This window comes from Centroberyx gerrardi, chromosome 12, assembly GCF_048128805.1.
Source record: "Centroberyx gerrardi isolate f3 chromosome 12, fCenGer3.hap1.cur.20231027, whole genome shotgun sequence".
NCBI classification, from domain to species: Eukaryota; Metazoa; Chordata; class Actinopteri; order Beryciformes; family Berycidae; genus Centroberyx; species Centroberyx gerrardi.
This window is the reverse complement of record NC_136008.1, coordinates 2006844-2030014: the sequence shown is the minus strand read 5'-3', so window position 1 is coordinate 2030014 and position 23171 is coordinate 2006844. Positions and strand designations below refer to the sequence as shown.

Here is a 23171-nt window from a genome sequence, read left to right as displayed (position 1 = left end):
TATTGAAGTTTAAATGCCATTTCTCCTGTATTTGGAGCCTTTTTAGCATTTTTTGGTAAATTTAACGTCCGTACATCATGCAACATAGCAGACTGAGTAAAATGAAGTTGGTCTGGGATCCCTATTTGCCTCGGCCCGCCCAAGGTTTCTTCCTTTTCCCCCCCAAGGTTTACCAAGGTTTTTTTTCCTGGGAGTTTTCCCTGTGCAGTGAAGGTCTAAGGCAGGTGGAGCCGGTAGGTTAGGCAGATGGTAGGTTATGTAGAATAGGCAGGCAGTGTCGTCTTGCTAAAATCTGCTCTTGTCTGTCTTGTGCTTTTCGCTGTTTTCCTATATAATTTTGTTCACCACTGATTTTTGATAAGTTAGGTCTAGTTAGGCTCATTCTCTGTAAAGTCCTCTGCTTGTCATAAAGGGCTATAAACAAACTTGAACTTGACAACTCAGTTCTCCACTCCTTTGGAAATTTCCTCTCACTGCTGATGAATTATAGATAAAAACATATTTGCAAGTTCCATAGGGACATAAAATGCAGCCCAGTTGCACCAGCCTGTCTGTGCTTGCGAGATAAACACTGAGTTTCATAATGATGCCATTGTCAGGAAAGTGAAACTTAAGGAAATCAGACTGACTCTGGTATAAATATCGGGGCTGCTGAATCTCCGGTCTGTCGTCCAGACTCAGGATGGGAGTTCAGGGCTTGTGCAGCTTAATCGAAGCCAACAGCCAGATCTACCGGGATGTCCGCTTCAGGGACAGCCGGCTGGTGATTGACGGCTGCAACCTGTGCTACTGGCTGTATTACGACTCCGATCTGGACCAGAATCACGGCGGGGAGTATGTTGCGTTTGAGGACCTGATCGGAAAGTTTGTCAAAGCCCTGAAAGACTGCCGGATCGAGCCGTACGTGGTGCTGGACGGAGGGACGGACATCACCGCTAAGAAACTGGACACCTTGAAGAAAAATGCTGAACAGCAGATCCAGAGAGCCCACGCCGCGGCGGAGAAGGGCGGGAAGGAGAACATCCTGCCTCCTCTGGCCAAGCAGGTGTTCAAACAGACGCTGGCCCGGCTGGAGGTCCTGGTGGCCCAGTGCTTTGGAGAGGCCGACCGAGAGATCGCTGCCCTGGCCAGCGAGTGGAAGTGTCCGGTGCTTTCCAATGACAGCGACTTCTACATCTTTGACCTCCCGGCGGGACTGCTGCCCACCCCCCATTTCCAGTGGAAGTCGGTGGGGCGGAACGGGCCCCGGAAGGAGAGCTTCATCCGCTGTAAGAGCTACACGACCTCCAGCTTCTGCACCTTGTTCAACATCCAGCCCCAAGTCCTGCCGGTCTTCGCCGCGCTGGCCGGGAACGACTACGTGAAGCTGCAGAAGCTGACCTCCCTCTGGAAGCGCTCCGCCCCGGCCGGCAGCGGGTCGGCGGGCCGCCTGAAGGGGCTGCTCGTTTGGCTGAAGAGCTTCCAGCGGCCCCGGGAGGCCATGGAGGCGGCGCTGAGGCTGATGGGAAACCTGAGCAGGCAGAGAGAGGCGGAGGTGCTGCAGGTCTTGTCTCTGGGCACGGAGGAGTACCAGCTCCCTCCCAGCGACCTGAAGCAGTTCTTCACCGACGGAACAGTGCCCCCCCTCCTCCCAGAGGCAGTGGGTCAGGTCCCAGACTGGGCCCGGCTGCCTCTCACCCAGGGCCGTCTGACCGAAGACATCCTGGACGTGCTGCTGCTGAAGAGGATAGGCCTCGGCGTCATGGTGGACCACGGCAGTCTGCCCAGCGCCCACCTGACCTCCCGGGCGCTCCGCCAGGTGATGTACGGGCTGCTGCTGGGCGGCGGGCGGAGGCTCCGGGTGGAGGAGTCCGACAGAGAGGACCTCGGGCTGAGCAGCTGCATGGTCCGTCCCGCCCTGCGGGGGGTCGCTCAGCAGCTCAAACTGGACTCACTGGATAAGGTAGCTAACACTTTCACATCCAGAATATAGACTTTATTAACAATTAGCCTACACAACATTCAGACATCGTAGATTTACAATTTAAAAATTAGAAAGGCAAATGACGAATAGCCTAGGCTATATTAAAAATAGATAAAGAAGCTAAATAAAATCAATAAGAATAAAGACAGCACTAAGCCAAATTAAATATACATTCTGAAATACTTTGTTGTAATAAGTAACAAGACATCCAGAATAGGCTAATAATAAAAATACATCTGCCATTAGGCTACTTCAGTGGTGATCCAGCAAGGAAAACCTATTAGACCTAGATTTCATATAATGACTGGACTATTTGTATCCAACTCCACTGTATTTAAAAAAATATATTCTACAATATCTGCATTCTATTCTACAAACTATTATTCTACAATAATAGTTTTCTTGTTCCAAAGTAAAAATAAAATCAGATAGTGCAACCACAGTAGTTACATTTAAATGTATCAATTCTGGTTCCATCTACAAAATTTACCCCAATCCCACAATTTTTACCTCTTCCATCGTTTTTCTTTTTTTTTTTTTTTTTACACTTGGTTAGGCCTTTTAATCACAACACCTTAACAATAAAAATGTATCTGACATTTGGTGGAGGCTTTTATCCAAAGTGCCTTACAGTGTCATGAGTGTATTTTCAGTGTGAATTGAACCAATAGCCCAGATATAACAACAAAACATCAACAACAATAATAATTGTATTATTATGTATGTAACATTTCAAAAGAAAAATAGGTGAATCCATGTGAAAATTATGATCTATTGATATAATCTATTAAATCTGATGATGTGATGGAGAGAAGATGAAGAGGAGAGGTTCAAGAAGTTTATTTTCTGTGGAGTGAATTGTGCTTCAAGATCCAGAAATATATAAGATAGGATTAATACAAATAAAACTAAGAACCACAAATATTTTTGACTATCCATTGGTACCTCAGAAAAAAAGCCCAACAGGTTTTCACCAAACTTACCAAAGTTAAAGGCTATTTTATATTTTATATTTTTAGAGCCAAAATGTCCTAACTTGTTGAATCTGCATTTGTGAATCAAATTACATTTTTGACTTGGCTCACATTTATTTGTGGATTTTTGAGACTTGTTTCTCTTGTGTTCCTGAAATCCATGCGACATTGAAGAGACGTTACAACCATAACAGCCCAACAGTTTCCACTTCTTGTGGAAAAAATGTATTGACTTAATAATAATAATATATAACAAGCAAATAGTAAACATGTTCAGTGATGTAGTTCCACCCTTGGGTCAGTCAGTGATTGCTGAGTGAACTTGAAATATGAGTGAAATTGTATAAGCATTTTGGTATGGGACAATGAAAGGACAGATTGACCATATATTTCTGTTGCCTACTCCCCTCAGAATTAGGCTTACAAATTATATCTTGAAATGTAGTAACTGTAATTGTCCTGTTTTTACTCAATACAGTACAAAATTACTACAATACGCAATAAATACAATCCGTACATTACACAATGTACACTACAATACAATTTATAATACAATATACAATATAACATACAAAACTGAACTGAAAGGAAACTGTCCTATTTCCACATCGATAAAACCATGATGACCTTATTCTACCGTGCTTTTATTGAATCGATTTGATCTTTTTCTTTGGTGTCATGGTTTGGAAACCTATCTTTAAAGAACAGAAACTCTCTGAATCAGATTGTGAAATGGTCTAGTCGGCTGATTGGTGAGTCACAGCTTAACCCAGCGTCCCTGAACACCAGACAGTTACAGCGGATAACTGACTCTATCTTAAATGACGACTCCCACCCTCTGCACAGTGAATTTCAGCTTCTTCCTTCTGGACGAAGGTTTATCGTCCCAAAGTGCAGAACAAAGCGGTATAAAAATAGCTTTGTTCCAGCAGCCGTCACTCAGATTAACAAGTCGTAGCAACATTGCACAGATGATGTTTATTTATTTATTTATTTTATCTTTTAGTTTTAGTGGTTTAGTGGAACTTTGAGCCTACTTTTATTAGGTTTGTCTACTGTTTGTGTTGTTTCTAAAATGTGTGTCAAGATGGATGACTCTCTACTGCAAACCAAATCTATCTACGGGTACAAAAAGTAACCTGAACCTGAACAACAGCAGGAGCGTGAGTGTTATGAATAATATAAATGTTAAATGATAAGTGATATATGGTATTGCACAGTAGGTAAGTGGTAATATGATATAAGTAGTCAACACTGACGGCACAGTGGTAGTGCAGTGATGATGCAATAACAGTACAACAGTCCAACAACTGTACAATAACTACAGTGTCTTGTGGTTAGAGGTTTGCCCAAAAATTCTCCATTGACTCTCACTTCAACACATCAACCCAGTCTGATGTCTCCAAGTGTGTAGCGTGTGTAGACTGTTATGTTACCTATGATAACTTTAAAGTTGAAATGAAATGAAAAATGCCTTTTTAACCCTTTTAGATCACATCCCCGGTCATATTGTGCACCTATTTAACAATATATGCCAAAAAAAATACAAAAAATCAATTTCTTTATATTCTTATATCAAAATTCAATCATGTTTTCTTCCTGTAAAACAAAATATGCCGTGTGCTTACGTAAGCAGGACTCAACCAATTTCAACCAATAATATCATGACATCCACCCATCAATCAATCTTCAACTTTTAGCGCACAGAGCTAAGATTCATTAGTTAGCTAGCTAGCAGCAGCATGGTACTTCGGTATGTCTTCGGGTGTTATGACACGCCCACTTTTCAACGTTCAAATCAAATTCCTCCCAATGTTACGTCCCGCCTGTCTTTCCTGTTTCACTCGGAAATACGTCACGATACGGAAGTTAGATACTCTCGAAATGCCGTTTCATCTCGACTTTAACTGTATTGCTTTACCACTGAGTCCCCATTCATTGTCAATGCCGCCCCCTAGCGGCACAAAGTCAACGTTACAGTGTGACTAACTAACGAACGAACGAAGACGGAGACCGATCCATAGTCCCCCCTTTGGTGGGGGACAATAATTTTAGGGGTTGTGGTCCCATTGACTTCATGGAGTTGGGCCGGGTTTGGAGTCTTTTTGGAGCCGTCCTCTAGTGGACGTTAGAGGAACTGCTGCTGCCATCACTTCAGCATTGCTATAAAAACTCACCTGTGGTTTTGGCTGCTTGCTCAGCCCCGGCACCTCGCCACTGAGGAGCTTTCTGCCAAGAAGATGGGCTCTGACTCTCTTGAATCCTCCAGCTCTGCCTCCTGTTCAGAGGATGAGTCTATCAGGTTTAGGAGTTCCTCAAAGTGCTCCTTCCACCATCTGACTATATCCCCAGTTGAGGTCAGCGTTCTCCCGCCCTGCTGACAACATCCTGTGTGATGTCCTGCCTTCCTCTCCTGAGTCACCAACGGTTTTCCAGAACCTCTTTGAGGCCGTCTGAAAGTCCTCCTCCCGCACCCGGGCTTTTGCTTCTGCAACTACCACAGCTGCAGCCCTTCTGGCCTGCCGGTTCCTCTCTGCTGAGTCCGGAGTCACCCGTGCCAACCAGGCCCAGAAGGCCTCCTGCTTCAGTTTGACAGCCTCCCTCACCGCCGGTGTCCACCAGTGGGCTCTTAGGTTGCTGCCATGACAGGCACTAGCCACAGCTCCTTCCAGCTGCTTCCACGACAGAGGTGTTGAACAGGGTCCATCTGACTCCATGTCCCCAACCTCCACCTGGATACAGGTAACATTTGCTTGGAGGTGAGAGTTGAAATCATCATCACCAGGCGTTCCAAGCAAACCCTCACTACATGTTTGGGTCTGCTTCGCCTGTCCGGCAGCCTCCTTCACTATCTGATCTAACTCACCAACAGATGGTGATCAGCTGACAGCTCAGCCCCTCACTGCGGGTGTCCACAACATTTGGCCTCAGGTCTCATGAAACAACTACAAAGTCCATCATTGACCTTTGGCCCAAGGTGCTCTGGTACCATGTACACTTACGAGCCTCGTTGAGTTTGAACATGGTGTTTGTTATGGACAATCCATGGCTAGCACAGAAGTCTAACAACAACACACAACTCAGGTTCAGATCAGGAAAGCCATTACTCCCAGTCACACCTCTCCAGGTATCGCAGTCATTGCCAACATGAGTGTTGAAGTGTCTCGTACTTTAGAGTCAGGAGGTAGAGCCTTCTCCAGCTCCCCACTCACCTTCTCTAAGAAGGCTGAATACTGCTGAACTGCTGTCAGGCTCGTACGCACAAACAGAACATATCAGAGTGTATCAAGGCGCAGCAGGATATCTAGGTGCAGCCGAGGTCAGGGGAGTGTCCAATTTGGTGATATTACGGTGACATCTCTGCTGTTTGCAGATGATGTCGTCCTTCTGGCTTAATTGGACTTTGAACTGGAGTGGTTTGCAGCTCAGTGTGATGTGATCGGGATGAGGATCAGCACCTCCAGGCCTGAGGCCATGGTCCTCTCCTGGAAAAGGGTGGCATGCCCCATCCAGGTGAGAAGGAGCAGCTGCTCCAACCGGAGGAGTTCAACTATCTCTTATTCACCAGTGAGGGTAAGAAGGATCATGACAGTGACCGCCCGTTAGGTGCATCGGCTGCAGTAATGCAGGTGTTGTATTGGACTGTGGTGGTGAAGAGAAAGCTGAGCCACAAAGCAAAGGTCTCGATTTACCTTATCGAGCTTCATTCCGACCCTCACCTTTTGATCACAAGCTTGACCCTGACCCAGATAAGCGGCTAGAAACTGGATGGATGGATCATTTTCTCGTGTACGTGAACCAATTCACAAAATCTACAAATAAATGCAAGCCACGTCATAAATGCCATGCCATGTCAATAATGGACGCCAGGATGACTTGTCTGTCCCTTGTGCATCGACTAATGGAGATCCATAATAAACAATAAACAAAGTAACTAGATTCACAAATGCAGATTCAACAATTTATGACATTCTTGGCTCTGAAAATACGTTGTTACTAAAACATCTCAAAATATATTTTAAAAGGCATACTATGCAAGATTTTCCCCCTTGAAATAGCATAAACTCATCCAAACATTATCCTACTCAATCATTACTTATGGCCCATTGGTAGTCTGTGACAGTGTGTGTGTCTGCAGAGAGCCTGCTGCCTTCTGCCTGGATTTGCTTGTTTCTGAATGTTCGGGACGTTTCTGGGCGTCGACCTTTTGGCAGCAGGTGTGTCCTGCAACCAAAGCACTGCTGAATCATTTTATATCTAAAAGCCTCGCTGGCTACGGTAGCGGTCCTGAACTCTAAAACACAGCAACTGGTCAAAGCTAGTGTGTATCGTGAGCTGGCAGCTAGCTATCCTTAGCGTAGCTTCGTTGTTTAGAACAGCTGATAGCTAAGCTAACCGGCTCCTACCTTTCTAATAGAAAATAGGCCAACTCTGCCTCGCTCTTCATCCCCATCCTCTCCTTCAATACTGTCCAACGGGTGAAAGCCAACTCTAGATTCACTCTCATTTTAGTATGAGCCTTGTCTGCTTTGCGTTTTGCCTCGCTGTACATTTTTACTGGTTTATACCAATCTGGCAACCGCAGGGAGGAGGGGTTAACTTTGAAAGTTGTGTTTACAAGCCACATCAAAAGCAAAATCCTACTCAGTATGCCTTTAAGTTTGGTAACTTGTTGATGGTTCCCCTCTCCCTCCTGTCCTGTCCCTCCAGGCTGCACACTCGCAGCGTCTCCGGGTGCTGCTGGAGGCTCTGGGGGTGAAGCCGACCCGTCTGAACGGGCTGCCGCCTCACCTGCACCTCCCGGTGGCCGTTACCTGCTACTGGATGCGGGAGGCCAGCCCTCCTCCAGACCGCAGCCTGCTGCAGGCGCTGATGCTGGGACTGGTGACCGGAGAAACACAGAGAGAGAGAGTTGGGAACAGCGGTAGGACACACACACACACACACACACTCACACTCACACACAAAATTCATTTTGACATGCTTTCACACTTTCCAAAACATTTTGAATACGCGCAATTTCCCAGAACTTTTCCAGGTCTGGAAAACACAATTTTCAAATTCCCAGAGTCTTTCTTTGACCTTAGATATACAGTATATACCTGTACATGCACACGCGCCATTGATATTATATCCACTGACATTTCTGAGTGACACAAGCTAGCAATCTTTCCTAACATGAATGAACTGTCTGTGTTGTGTGTTGCAGCTCTGCTGTCTGAGACGACACACTGCAGACAGAAGCCGGATCGGGACGTGGCTCACGCTTACAACCAATGGCAGGCCTGCATGAAGGACAGCATTCACCTGAACCAGCTGCTGGACTGCCCACTACCTGAACCTCACATCTCAAGGTGAGACTCCACAACCAACCGCTATGCTCTGTATAATAAATACTATACTGCAATTACTAATACCGTATTTCCTCTAATAGTGGCCGGTAGTCAATTAAAAGCCGGGTCTCCGATAATGGCCGGGGCCGTGGCCGACACGAACAAATAAAGGCCGGCCTCAAATACAGGCCGGGGGAAAAAACAAAGGAAACAAGACTAGGTCAAAACCTAGTATATGGCTGGACCGTGTCCGTCTCCTCTCTCTGCCGCTGTCCTCTCCACCGCGCCCACGGCCCGTACCTATCGGGGACACCCGGTGACGCATCGGCGTGGGGACCCCGCCGCAATCTCGGCCGGATCACCGGGAAGAAATCGGCGCCTAGCTATTGGCACCGGCCGGAACCGTGCCCCCGGGAAACTCGAAGCGTCGGCAGTAAGCCCTCGGCGCAACGAAACCTCCATGCCGCCGACAGAACAGAGGGCTGTCAGGTGGACTGAGCTCGCGCATCGAAATAAACGGCGATATGATATAATTGTATAGATTCTACTTTAGCTTCAGTTAGCTTCAGTTAGCTTCAGTTAGCTTCAGTTAGCTTCAGCGTACATGCAAACAACGGTGGATACCGGTAAACTCCTGGTGCCTGTTTGTAATTGTAGTTTGTAGTAACGTACAAGTGCCACAGGCCGGCGGAAGTCTCTGGAGCGTGCCGTCGTCGATTACTGTAATTATCGTAATGCATTGCAGTAACAAAAAAACGGCTACCTAACGTACCCCAACAGAAGCAGATCAGAAAATCAAACTTCATACTAAAATATGAGCAAATATACTTATCAAGCAGAGGGAATTAGAAATAAAGGTCTGTCTCTAATATAAGCCTGCTTCCAATAAAGGCCTGGTACCCTCTGCAGTTGAGGTAAATAAAGGCCCGGGCCAATATTAGAGGAAATACGGTAGTATATAAAGAAGTATTATAGTGTTTGGGTGAAACTATCAACTGATGGGTCACGTTCACAAAGCATGTCAGCCGCCTGGACTGAAAACTTGCAGTCATTACATTTACAAGGTGATTTCTGCTTAATCTTTGCTCTCCATTCAAAAATAACTAAACCCCAAACCCAAATCTGTGTTGATTTGCTGTCTGGGAAACCAGCCCAAACACTACAAGATCAAATTTGGACTCAGTCTAAAGTGTCTAAAGAGTGCCACACCTTGAGATACCCAGTTGATGCCCATGATGCTACTGGCTGATGTGATGTCTCTCACCTTCTGATGTTCACCAGGTTGTACCAGGGACTGTTGGTCCACCAGCTGGTCCCCAAGCTGAGGACAGGGACGACCCCCGAGCTTCTCCTGAGCAGCAACTCCACCGGCATACAGCTGTACCGAGACCTGCAGGCTGCCGTGCTCCAGTCTCAGGAAACCACGGCCTCGGCAGCGGTGGGAAGAGAGGAAAACCTCCGCAGCCTCTAGATGATCTGACCGCCAGCCTTTTGGCCAGTCAAACCTTTCTTGGTCCAAATCAGTAATGTCTATTTTAGAACTGAAAGAGATTTTTCTTAGCAAGTACATCATATCAGATTTCAGCCTTTTTAAAACCTTATGAAATGATGAACAGTTTTAGCTTGGAGACCAAATAGTGTAGTGACTGCTGTACCACTATCTGCTCATTTGTCTTGAATGGTTTGGGACATAGTTGGATTTGTTTCTATTCTGTTTATAGCAGCACTTAAATAATGATTTTTAATCATTATTTTGTTTTTATGTTTTTCACTGTCTGTAAATGATCCTTTATTTGTACTTAAGGCAATGTTCAATCTGTTGTCATATGGTGTGAAATTATATTTTTGATGGAGATGTTCTAATAAAAGCAACTTTTGGGTGCGATGGTCACCGGTCATACCGAGGCTCCTCAACAAAGTTCTATCAATGTTTTTCAGAGTTAGTGCGCTGTTTTGTTCGATGGACGCTTGCAATGATAGGATACTGACATTACCGCCATTCCTTTTGTCTGTGGATTTCTAGAAGATATCGAAGGTAAGGAGTCACCATTTTGTGTCTGTTTTGTGTCCACTCCTGTTACAAAAGAAGGGATTGTTGTTGCTATATCACTGGGATCGATAAATGGTGTAGAGATGGAATCCCACTTTAAGCCTTTTTCTACGTCTTCTTGAAAGCGAAGATCTGCAACACCTTCTGGATTCATGAATTCTCTCCTGGCTAGTCCAATATAGGCGTTTGATACTATAGTTATGTACATTTGTATTGAAAATATCTATTATTCTTATGCTATGCTCTACATTTGTATGACACTCCTCTGGTTGTTACTGCTCTATTGTCTGCACATTGGCTGTACTTTATATGTCTAAATGGAAATGCACTGTATCTTTTACCTCATTACCATAGCTGTCACTCCTGTTTTTCTTTTGTTTGTTTTTCTTTCCCGGATGAGATGTTTGGGGGGGAGGGAAGGGGCAATTGTCTACATTGTATGTTAACTTTTACATTGTATCCTTGATTTAATTTTCATCAAAATCCCAATAAACAAATGCTTAAAAAAAAAAAAAAGAATCCCACTTTAAACTGATGTATTGTATGACAAGATTGATTGAAAATTTCACCCTAAACAACGTAATGAATGTGAGTAACAAACTTCCCCGGCCCATGTACAGGCCGGTGCTTTAAAATGCGAGATGTTGGTTGGTTAACATATTCAGTAATGGCTGAACTGTTATTTACAAGCCATTTCATGTTGCTACTGGTTAGCTAGAAGGCTATCTAGTCAAGACAGCTGCATTATGTTATCTCAGGAGGACTGCGAGTCCAAGCCAAGTCTTTTGGGGGCGAGAGAGGGAACAAGACTGTGGTCGGACCTTCAATTATTATGAAGGCATAAACTTAGCTTGGGTAATGCCTCTTTAAATAAAAACAAAGCAGGCTCTTTGTTTTTTAAAAGATTTATAAAATTTTTAATATACATTTTATTCTCATCCAGTAACAACAGAGTACTGACTTCCGCTGTGCAGCACACACACACACAAACCATAAATAAAAAAGAAAATAAAGAGAGTGAGTCAGTGGTGTGACTGGTGCTCGGCCCTGACAGCATCAGACAGAGCAGCAGCCGACTCAAACAAGGGAAACCGGACAGGAAAATAACTTCTTCTACCGGCCACAGCGGCTGGTCAGTTAGAAAACCCAGCAGCCATCCTCTCAGTTTTACCAGCCCAATGTGATTTTTAGAAGATTTAGATTCGCCGCTCTACAGATCAGCAGTATTTCACAAAGCGATGCGGTTTGTCAGGTTAGCTCTGCACGCTCTGCTCTGACAAACTCATAACAAAGATGAGAAAAGTGGAATGGGTATGGTAATCAGGGCAAGAAACCAACTTTTTGTTTACTGGCTGTGGTGGGTGGTGCGTCCCAGAATTCACCGGCCACTTTCACCAATTCACCTGCCAAATAGATTTAGGCTCAAGTCCTGCCGTATTTACTGTTCCACAGACTCTGGACGCATTTTGTCTAATTTATGTGACTGTTAGATGGAATAAATCGTCTCTTTTAGCCGTAGAAGTGGTTTCCCTCTCCTTAGCTTTAAAGGACTTTTTGGAAAACCTCTGCTCTCCTCACCCTTCATGGTGGAAAGTAGAAAAGAATATGAACAAGAAAGACAAACTGAACAACCACAGACAAAATCTACCAACGTTTGTCTGGTTGTCTAGTTTCATTATGACTTCAATGCCATTGTGAAATATTGAATTTAATATTTAAAGAGGAACCAAACTCCCAACTCAAATCTGGTAAAACGCATGCTACTGAACTGGTCATCTGCTATTGGCTGATCTTTGGTGCCAGATGATGATGTCACCTTCTACAACAGTAGTACAACAGGTGGTGACATCATCACCAGGCACCAAAGATCAGCCAATAGCAGATGGCGATTTCAGCAGCATTAATTTAGATAATGTTCAATTCCATATTTTTACCGGCATGTCTCATTACAGAGCACCAATGTGTTGAAAAAGTCATGTTTTGGTGTTTTTGGGGTTCATTTTCGGAGCATCCACTGGCCCGTTAGGACTGGACTGGAGAGCAGCTCTGTGGTGAAGCAGTTATCAAAATTTTGGTCAGAATTGATCAGCAGAATGTAAAAAAATAACATTCTACTGTAGTGCCCAAAAAAATTGGACAGTACTGGAGAGCGGTGGCGAGATGTGTTAATGAGATTTTGAATCAGAATCAGTCAGTTTGATGGAAAGAGATGGGAAACAGGGTCCATGTTGAAAATGGGAGTTATGCTTTAAACTGAATATTGGCATCGAAGTCAGAACCCCGGGATCATGACCGGGGTGGGTCCGACCTGCTGTGGCTCCTGCTTTGTGAGATACCGTCGACTCGGCAAAAAAAGGCCGACGCGCTCCTCCGGCAGACCTGAGACCAGTCACTTCTGGCCCCGACACACAACAGATACAGTAAGCACAATTTTATATAACAAGCGCATATGAATGTCGTAAAGACAGAGACATATTTGCACTTATATTACAGTGTAGACTGTACAAGTTCACATACAGAAATCTACCTTGCATCACGTCATAGAAACCAACGGAACAATTCATTCGATCAAGAAGAGGAAGAGGAATGCAGGTTGTTTTGAGGTGGACTGGTTTCTGGATGGTGTGCAAAGTAAAGAACCGCAGATTTCAATCAAACCTGGCAGCAGGAAGTGGAATAGAGACCTCAAAAGCAGGGGAGGGCATGGAAAAGTTCATGATAAAGGAGAAACATCAGCACTACTGTATTTAATATCTCTGCTGATGTCATTTCTTCATTCAAAACAAAAATATCATATCTAAAAGCATCGTGCCGATATCAGCGCTTTCTGAGTTTTACATGTCAAAACCTCCTATGACACGGCAGCTAATTCTGTACTCTGACCTCGCCTACATTTCCCAGAAAGCACCATGTCTCTTCTATACTGGTTCAAGGGGGAGGAGAGCAAGTGAATCATGGGAAGTTTAAGTGTAGAATGAGGGAGAGAAATGACTCGACTTGGACAAGAAATATCAATGAATCTTCAAATCTGCAAAAAAACAACAACAAAAAAAAGAGTCGTTAGTATTAGGGGTGATTTTTTTTTCTTTTGTTTAAGTGCTGAACCCATTTAACAGTACAGTCACCCATTAGTAAAGGGCTTTCTTAAAACTGATGACTTCTCTAAGGCACAGAATGAAAGAGAAAGCGTTTTTACTAAAGTATCTGCGTCGCACCCTGAAGCTCCCATGTCAGCTGCAGTGTTTTCAGCACAGAGGCTTGTGGTTTTTGAGGCCTAATTCCACATTTAGCATGAACGATTATTTAGTATCAGGATGTCACACTACGCAGGGCAGGAAACTAAATCCACTGGCCACAGTGGACCAGCCACTTTCACTATTGTACCAGCAAAACTACAGCTGGTTATCTGCCAAAGTGGCTGGGAGAGCAGACTTATCTACCAGCCACAGCCACATATTTACCAGTAAGTTAAGAGAATAGGATAAAGACAGAAAACCATTTTATTATCGGCTGTACAACTGAAACCATGGTTCCTTTTCATTTCTAGACCAGTGTGCTTAGCAACAAGCAGGAAAAAAATACAAGAACCAAGCCCATATACCCACTTATAGAGAAATTAAAAACAAGTCCCGCTCTTTCGAAATTAGTTTGCCATATTTAACCACAAAAAGCAAGCCGAGTAGTGGTCAACACCTTCTAAATTATACAGCAAAAGAACACTGAAAAAGAATAGGAAGGATCGCACACATCTCAAGCCTGGATTCCTCAGAAGGTTAGTCTACATACGCATCCTAAATGAGAGGGAGATAACTAAAGCCAGATAACGGCAGGAATGCAGGAAGGTACGGCTGATCCGTGGCGGTTTCCACAAAGCTATGGTCGGGAACCTGCGGTAAGGCCGGGCGAGGGGCGAGGGGGGGGCGGGCGAAGACAGCGAGAGCTAAAGAAACGATGTGAGTCGATGTTGCGTGGTTCGAGTACCGAGTACAGGATCAGATCTCCCAGCAGCCCCCTTGTCCTCCCGGATCCGTCCAGCTGATAAAAGTCCAGTCCGTCAAATCGAACCCGTCCCTTCGCCCCGGGGCCAGGAGCGTCCTCCGGTCCCAGACGGGAGGCTCTCCTGGCTCCCGGGTGGATTCCTCACAAAAAACGCCGGGATCCTTTAAAACTTCCCGGCAGCAGTGCGTAGTCAGTGCTGTTTGTTGTCAGACCCCAGAACCATCACTCTCCCACCACCTTCCTCCTCCTCCTCCTCCTCCTCTTCAACCAGCCGTCCTCCAAACCCCAGAGTCCTCTGTCCCGGAGCGCAGCGTGGGTCATACCTCGTGGAAGGAGTCGTTGGCCAGGCTGGACGTCCTGTCGCCTCCCCGCAGCCTCTCCACCTTCTTGATGCCCTCTGACACCACGCACACCGACGAGGTGAGGCCGAGCAGGAACAGCAGGTCTGAGGACAGAGACACAAACGTCTGGTTTCCCTCCATGTGTTTTAAAAAAAAAACAGGCCTGTTACCTAGTCTGACGCCTAAACTACACAGCAGGCGTAACATTTGTGCATCTGAACTTGTTACGGTCCAGATGCAGCACTTCTTGTCCTGCTGGTTCTGCTGAGCCGGGCTACAGGGAACACAATTATCTAATTTTGCTTATTTTTCCATAAGTTGTACCATGACGAACATTAATGTACCATATAGGAGAACTTATGTCACTTTATTTTAGAGTGTAGGTCTGCAGCCAAACAGAAGCTTCTCAGCGGCTCCATAGATAACCTGATTTACATTTTCTCTGTTTTGTTTACTGACATGGTGATAAATGACTATAATATGCAATATGTTGACATATAAATACATTTATATGGCTCAAATACGCAACAGACCGCTGTTCTAGTCCGACAGTATCTTCAAAGTTGCAGCTCCGATCCGGCTGCGTTTCAGATTCAGCAACGTGCAGCAAAATTGTGCAGTCCAAATATTGTACCATGATGCTAACATGTGTTGCAATGCCGTACGGTTCAGGTGGAGCGCTACATGATACTGATACTCTACCAGTCACCAGTCCGGACCACCTGACTGAATGTTCTGTGTTTCTCATTCTCTTAAAGCCATTTTGATCTAAAGGCTTCTGCTTAAATGCTTTAAATGAGTTTCTTAGACAAATATAAATAGTGAAGTTGATCCTATGTATGAATTTCTTTCCAAAGCCTTTGCCTTTCCATCAAGGCAAAGGGCGGCTGCTTTAAAGAATCTAAAATATAAGATAGTTTTGATTTGTTTAACACTTTTGTGGTCGCTGCATAATTCCATTTGTGTTATTTCCTAGTTTTGATGTCTTTACTGTTATTCTACAATGTGGAAAATAGTAGAAATAAAAGAAAAATGTGGTGTGTCCAAACTTCTGACTGGCAGTGTAAATGAACGACGACAAACAAAGTAGTAGTGGTTTCCGGTATAAACACATCTTGACAACAGATTAAGAGAGATTTTTTTTCAGGTGAGCCCTAAATAGAAACCAAGGCTTCTCTCTCTTACCGAAGATGCTGAGGCTCTCTGTCTGGAAGACGCTCTGCAGAGGAGGGAAGTAGATGACCAGCAGCTGGCCCATGATGGAGCCCAGGACGGCGTAGCAGAACATCCTGTTACTGCACAGACCCATTTCATGCACCATCCGGGTCTGAGGAGCGGCCGCAGGTTAGATGGAGGAGCGGAAGAAACATTCAGGCTGCTTGATACTGTGTGACTACAGTTAGACCGATACATGGGGCTGATACTGGCCCTTCTATTAAAAACAGGATATCAGCCAGTCAGTGTTTTCCACCTCCGATACGACGGAGGATTTTACTCAACAGCTGTCAGTCTGTAACACCTTGGATTTTTTTGCATGAGTCATATTTAATGATACTGAATATCGGCAGAAAATATCGACTACCGGCAGTATCACTCCAAAAATATCGGCCTTCAAAAATCCATATTGGTCCGACCCTATCTGTGACCTAAAGGAAAGGCTAGTTCACATTTTTGAGCAGCTCATCTGATTTATGATGAAGTGTGACTTGGTGTTTTGGCTGCTGAAATATCAAAAATTATATATATAAGTCAATAGTGTGTCAAAACAACACCCTACACCTGCAACACTACCATTTTACAAGATCTTCATTAAAAACAGAAGGAAATTGCGATTTTTTTTTAATGGCATAAAAAAAAAACAGGGAAGCAGTTAGTTTTCACAGTTTTGCAGGAAAGTGGGAACAGGGCACTAACACAAAGCTCCACACCAGGCTGAGGAGAACGAGATGTGAGAAAGTTTGACAGCGGTCAGGACCGGCGGTGTGTTTGATGCTCACCTGCGAGCGGGAGCTGAGAGCGTTAAACATGTCGAAGAAGACGAAGCAGGTGAAGGTCATGGTCGTGTCTCGAGGAGTGATCACGTTGTCCCGCAACTGCAAACAAACGGCAAACGGTAAAACCCCAAATCTGCTGGATGAGGTGCGCCTCAAGTTCAAGTTCAAGGTTCAACTTCGTTCGTCTCATTGGCCAACTGGTTTCGCAGAAAGTATTTAAAACAACGTGACTACAATGTTTGTTTACTCCATTCCAGCATTTTCAAAATTACACTGATTGCCACAGTGTTTGTTTAATTGTCTGTACGTCAATCAAGAAACATGAGGTAAGATATTTTCTACTTATTGCCCCACTACAACTCGTGGGGGACGGCATGTTTATTGTTTACTTGTTATGAAAAAAATCCTTATATTTTTATATTGGGCTGGGGAAATTTCAAAAACCCTCCAGAACGAGACTCTTACCCAGGCCTATGAACTCTACTGGGAGTTTCTTAATAAGACAAAGAGAAACTTATTTCATGCTGAACAGCAGAGAGAGGAGAAGAAAGCTCTGACCTCTCTCCAGAAGACGAACAGCGTCCCGCAGACGATGATGAGCGCCGACACCAGGACTTTGATGAGCAGACTGCGGGTGATGATGCTGTCTCTCACGTTACGAGGCGGCTTCCTGATCACGTCCCGGTCCACAGGCTCCACCCCCAAACTGCACAGGACACAACGCCCGTCACATAATATCAGTAATATATCTATCTGTACTAGATATACACTACCAGTCAGTCTGGCCCCACCTGACTGAATGTTCTGTGTTTCATTCTCTTAAAGCCATTTTGATCTAAAGGCTTCTGCTTAAATGCTTGAAATGAGTTTCTTAGACAAATATAAATAGTGAAGTTGATCCTATGTATGAATTTCTTTCCAAAGCCTTTGCCTTTCCATCAAGGCAAAGGGCGGCTGCTTTAAAGAATCTAAAATATAAGATAGTTTTGATTTGTTTAACACTTTTTTGGTCACTGCATGATTCCATTTGTATTACTGTTTATTATTCTAAAATTGATGTATTTGTTACTTTCTCTATTTTACTCGCCAACTAGATATTTAGAATAGCACTGCAAATGATGGTTGGTTACCTATCAAAGAGGCGGAATTGAGTGAACTCAATCCAAAAATTCTGATACCTAGGCGTCAATAAGAAAACGTTTTCCCTTAACGCTAAAAGTTTATGAATTTGATTTGAAATGTCATTCAATATCTGCCAATCTTTCAGTCTTTACACTACAGTTCCCATGATGCCCCTGTACCTCTGAGCGGGAGGTCCGTCCATGATGATGTTGATCCACAGGATCTGCATGGCGTTCAGCGGGTTGGGGAAGTTCATGAGCGTTGCCAAGGAGATGAGCGTCAGCGCTGCAATACTCCTGGAGAGAGAGAGAGAGAGAGTGAGAGAGAGAGAGAGAGAGAGAGAGAGAGAGAGAGAGAGAGAGAGAGAGAGAGAGAGAGAGAGAGAGAGAGAGAGTTAAAAAGCAGAACTAGGTCTTTTGTATCATTATAGAGCTGAAAACTGTGACGACATCATTTCAGTGTCAATGTGTATAAAAAATTATAAATGGCGAAATTGTTTTCCTTAGAATCATTTTTGTACACGTCCATGCTAGCTGGCTAATCAGTAGAGATGGGATGATATATTGAAATTCAATACATCTCAATACAAATATGTGACAATCCATATGTTGTGTCAGGAACATGAATGGTGATATCAGCTCCATGTTATTCTGCTGTCAGGAACATGAATGGTGATATCAGCTCCATGTTATTCTGCTGTCAGGAACATGAATGGTGATATCAGCTCCATGTTATTCTGCTGTCAGGAACATGAATGGTGATATCAGCTCCATGTTATTCTGCTGTAGTAATCACTATTGAGACTCTTGACCATCACAGTTTCACAAGCTCTCCATCCAAATTATATTATTGTCACTTTGTAATGACATTTTTAAATTGTTGTTTACATTCTAGCAGCCAATGGCGTCGCTAGAAAGATTTGAGTCTCAGAAATAAACAGAATTCTGCACAGTCAGACTTTGTTGTCACTGAACTTTTATTGATCACATCGTATCCTGGTTGTATTGATCCTGAACCTCAGATCAGGTATCTAATCGTATCGTGAGATAAACAGATCGTCCCATCCGGACTAACAAGGAAATGACTAACTAAGTTTGATTCCTGTTCAGTCCTCCCAGACTGAACTGGATCCACCCATACACACACAAGGTGTTTGAATCGTATCGTGAGATAAACAGATCGTCCCCTCCTTACTAATCAGCGCTCATTGGCTGAAAGGGTTCATGCATATTAAGTAGCTGGCTCCTGTGTCCGCATGACCCGTTTGACACCCGCTGCCAGCAACCTTCAACTGCCTCTTCTCCCGCTGTAGCTTCATCTAACTAGCTACAGTTAATAAAATGTACGACAAAGCAGGATTAAATAAACAACACTTCCACATTCAGAAAAACACCACTGCTGTTTCCTACCATTGGAAATTACGTCGACGATTGATGTCATCAAACATTTTTTATCAAAAACAAAACATACAATCAACCTGAGCCGTATTATACCTGTCAGTAAACTCAATCTGCACAAGACAGATTCTCATAGAGCCTCATTCTGTCTGCTCTCTCTGCCAGAGAGAATACGAACACATTAAACCACTCGGGGGCAAAGGTGTGTTTCTCGAGTTGCGTGTCTGTGTAACACAGAAACATTCTGTGGTTTTAGGAAGCTTGAAGCACCAGGCGGGTGGAGTTCACCACAGTGAGAGCCAGGGAGTTAAACAAGCACAGGAGCTCAGACACTTCAGTTTACTTTGGTGACTCCCAGTGTGTAAACTCCACCCATCTGGTACTCAATTCTGCTTAAAACAAACAAAATAAAACAAACAAAATCAACTATTTTACTATTTAAGTGCCAACAGCCACAGCGATACTGTATGAGGTCAAACCAAAATTAACTTTGTGGCTCTCCTGCCAAGGGCCGGGCCACTAAACTAAGTTATCTGGCACGAATAATGTTTTAGCAGCCAAGACAGTTAATGTGTCAGAGCCTGATTACAACATTACGCCCCGCTGACAAATCCTCTGTGAAGATGGCAGAATATAATCTTCAGGGAAACAGAATAGCGCCGATCAACAGCGGCATCCGTTCTGGATTCATTCAGAGTGACAACACTGCCGACACCGACAGGAAACTCAAGACACTAAGACCGGTTTTCACGCTCCGACCTGCACTGGAGCTGAAGCTGACTCCAAACCAGGGAGAGACGTGGAAACAAATAGAAAATGACCCAACCATCACTGGGGCAGAAGGAGGAAACTCGCTCGTGACGCTGTGAGGTGGAAGAGAGACGGGAAACTCACGTGCTCAGCTGGAAGCGGACAAAGTTTTTGATGTTGTTGTAAATCCCTTTGCCTTCCTCTATGGCCGACCTGAGAGAAAGAACAGCAGCAGAGTGAAGACTTCTCCTTCTCTTACAAACTCTTCAATAGTGAAAAGGCAGCTTGGCATAAACAGTAGAAAACATGTTGGTGTTTGAATTTATAAAGCATATTCTTTATTCTAATTCTCAAGATTACAAAACAAAATGTAGATTGCTTTAACTTTTAAAAAACATCACAGTGCAGAATATATGCAAATCAGCTGTCTGTCTTATTTATTTGCTATGCAAATTCCACTTTTCCACTATTCAAAAACATAAAGCCACATTTCCATGACCAATATCTGTCGGTTTCTATGTTCAAATATTATATTCTTTTGTTGAATAGCTTATTTGAACATCTTAGGTCCTGTGTTGGACAGCTATAACTATCATTTAGTACTTATCCAATCAAGATAAGTGTTAAATGTTATTTATGTTGTTTTGTTGTTAGTTTTAAATGTTAGGTTTTAAATGTTATTTTGCTTTTCTATTCTTCCCTCAAAAGCGGACTAGACCTAAAACCAGCTCAGCACCGACATGTTTTCTTCCTGTCAAGTGTTTAGGAAAAAACGTCGATGATGTTTCTTAAACTTTAAGACATCTATGATCGTCTTAGACATGTCAAGCGCTGGGAAAACCACAATTTTATAACTCCATGACATTTCCAGGTTTTCTGTGACTGTGGGAAGCCTGTAGAGGAAAAAGACCCACATGATGGTCTGGAAGTCGTCGTCCACCAGGATCATGTCGGCCGCCTCCTTGCAGACGTCGGTGCCCGTCTGGCCCATGGCCACGCCGATGTCCGCCGCCTTCAGAGCCACGGCGTCGTTCACCCCGTCGCCCGTCATGGCGACCACCGCGCCGATGTTCTGCAGAGACTGCAGGGGAGCGAGACTTTAACATTCATACACCGACAAGTATCATCCGATGGAGGCTTTCATCCAAAACACCTTAAAGGACCAAGAACAGATTCATTCTTAGCACGCTACACAGGGAATCAATCCCTTTGGCAGCATTAAAGGATAAGTTTCCCGATTTTGTTCCTTAATGAGTCTCTTCATCCCTGTAGTACCTGGACCCACAGACAATATTGGCTACTTAATATGCATGAACCCTTTCAGCCAATTGAGTCCGCTGTCAGTTGAAGCTCCGCTGCCTCTTGCAGCAACAACGAGTCCAAACTGTTTGTCAGAATATCTCCAGAGAAGCCGTTTGTGTCTCCACAGAGTCGAGAGGAAACAGACTCAGTTCCAGGAAATCACAGAACTATTTTTCTCTGCCGCAGCACAAACTGCTGTGGGGTGAAAGGCGGTTCCTGGCGGAGTGATCTGGTTCCGGACGGTCGGGTCAGATCGTAAACAGTAGAGTTCGGTAGAAGACGATCCGCCGCGGAGAGAAATACGTCGGTCGCTCTCCGTATCGTTTTCACAAACGGCTTTTCTGGAGATATTCTGACAAACAGTTTGGACTCGTTGTTGCAGCGAGAGGCAGCGGAGCTTCAACTGACAGCTGACTGGAGACGAAATCAAAGAACTTATCCTTTAAAGGTTAGAGAAGTAGAGCTTGTGGTCAGCAGGTTGCTGGTTCAAATCCCCACACTGGTTGGGAAAATCAGGTTGGGAAAGTGAAAATGACCGAGTCTCTCCTCTTCCTCACTAACTGCTGTCAAGTCACTCTAACCGCTCAGCACCAACTCACCTTCACTATCTTCAGCTTGTGTCTGGGACTGGCTCGGAAAAACACCGCTATCTGTGGAGAGAGACACAGTGAGGTTCACACACCACAGACCGGCCACTACAGACACATAACACATACACACACACACAGAAATGAAAAAATATCTAATTGCGATTATTTTGACTGATATTGCAATTGCGATATGATTTGCGATATTAGAGAGAATGATAATTTTTACATCATTATTCTAATTTTCATTGAAAAACGTATTAAAATGATTATGGTGTGATTTTTGTGGGGATCTGTACCAAACAAAGATGTTTTCTTAAGTCTGTAGAATATGATGTGTAGGCAGGACATCTCTGCAGCACCACAATATTTAATTTAAAATGGTATTTTGACACACATTTCGCCTTTAACAAATATTGCGCCTCCTGCGATTTGAAAATTGCAGTAGGCCATATTGTGATTTCGATAAAATTTCGATTAATTGTTCAGCCCTAATGTGTACTTTAAAGAGCAAATCAACACTAAATCACATACAGCAGAAAACTGCTGCTGCACTGCTGTTTGGGTTGAAAGCATGTCGAACTTTTGGCCACGCCCCAATCAGTGATGTCACAGCGGGTGTTTTGCCTTTAACGGTTTTCTGCCCCATGTGATTTAGTGATGATTTGCTGTTTAAATGGACAGCTCTGTCCTGTTTGCATCAGATTTCCCTTTTTAAAGGCAAGACAAACTTAATTTATACAGCACATTTCATACACAAGGCAAATTCAATGTGCTTCACATAAAGTACATTATTTGCAGGTAAAATGGCATTATCAACTCATAAAATGACATTAAAAAAGAAAGAAAGAAAGAAAGAGAAAGAAAGAAAAAAGGAAGAAAAGATAAAGTTAAATAGGTAAGTAAGGATAGGATAGGAATAGGATAGGAAATTAATACTATTTTAACTCCAAACCAAAACCCTATCAGTACCAAGATGAAATCCACTATTACAGAATCAGATCAAAATATAGGTGCAGTGTTGGATCAGCATCAGAGAGGTTCCTCGGTGCTAAAATCTGACACTTAGAACCAAGTGGAACATGTGAGGAACAAAAGCAAACTGAACTGATCCAGCAGCAGAGTTGACTTCCTGCCTTTCCCAAATAAAACACCTGGAACATCTCAACTGTTTTCTGCTCATGATCCCAAACTATCAATCAACGATCAATACTCTGTATCATATCCAATACTTCATTTACTCTTCAGAATCAGTAATGATGGCGGAAAGTTGGAATATTTATGTTTAACATTAAGTTTATAGATAAAATATAAAAACAGGGAGTAGGACTTGATAAGTATTCACTTCTCCCTACTCCT

General features: G+C 43.8%; 2 protein-coding genes across 3 annotated transcripts in view; one reads left to right on the top strand and one right to left on the bottom strand.

Annotated features, from left to right (window-relative positions):
• Nucleotides 1-646: 646 nt before the first annotated feature.
• LOC139923357 (single-strand DNA endonuclease ASTE1-like) lies at nucleotides 647-10836 on the top strand. Its single transcript, XM_078287411.1, has 4 exons — nucleotides 647-1942; nucleotides 7648-7861; nucleotides 8147-8291; nucleotides 9552-10836. The coding sequence occupies exons 1-4, from the start codon at nucleotides 683-685 to the stop codon at nucleotides 9739-9741; spliced, it is 1809 nt and encodes a 602-aa protein (XP_078143537.1). The 5' UTR covers nucleotides 647-682; the 3' UTR covers nucleotides 9742-10836.
• Nucleotides 10837-11209: 373 nt separating this feature from the next.
• The window catches only part of atp2c1 (ATPase secretory pathway Ca2+ transporting 1), a 76438-nt gene continuing 64476 nt past the window's right edge, over nucleotides 11210-23171 (bottom strand). For both annotated transcript variants that reach the window (XM_078286989.1, XM_078286990.1), the window contains 8 exons: nucleotides 21825-21875; nucleotides 20838-21004; nucleotides 20068-20136; nucleotides 17956-18072; nucleotides 17213-17360; nucleotides 16658-16753; nucleotides 15846-15987; nucleotides 11210-14764 (listed from right to left, as the gene is read on the bottom strand). In XM_078286989.1, the coding sequence (XP_078143115.1) occupies nucleotides 14637-14764; nucleotides 15846-15987; nucleotides 16658-16753; nucleotides 17213-17360; nucleotides 17956-18072; nucleotides 20068-20136; nucleotides 20838-21004; nucleotides 21825-21875 (918 nt within the window). In that variant the 3' untranslated portion in view covers nucleotides 11210-14636. The remainder of the gene's footprint in view (nucleotides 14765-15845; nucleotides 15988-16657; nucleotides 16754-17212; nucleotides 17361-17955; nucleotides 18073-20067; nucleotides 20137-20837; nucleotides 21005-21824; nucleotides 21876-23171) is intronic.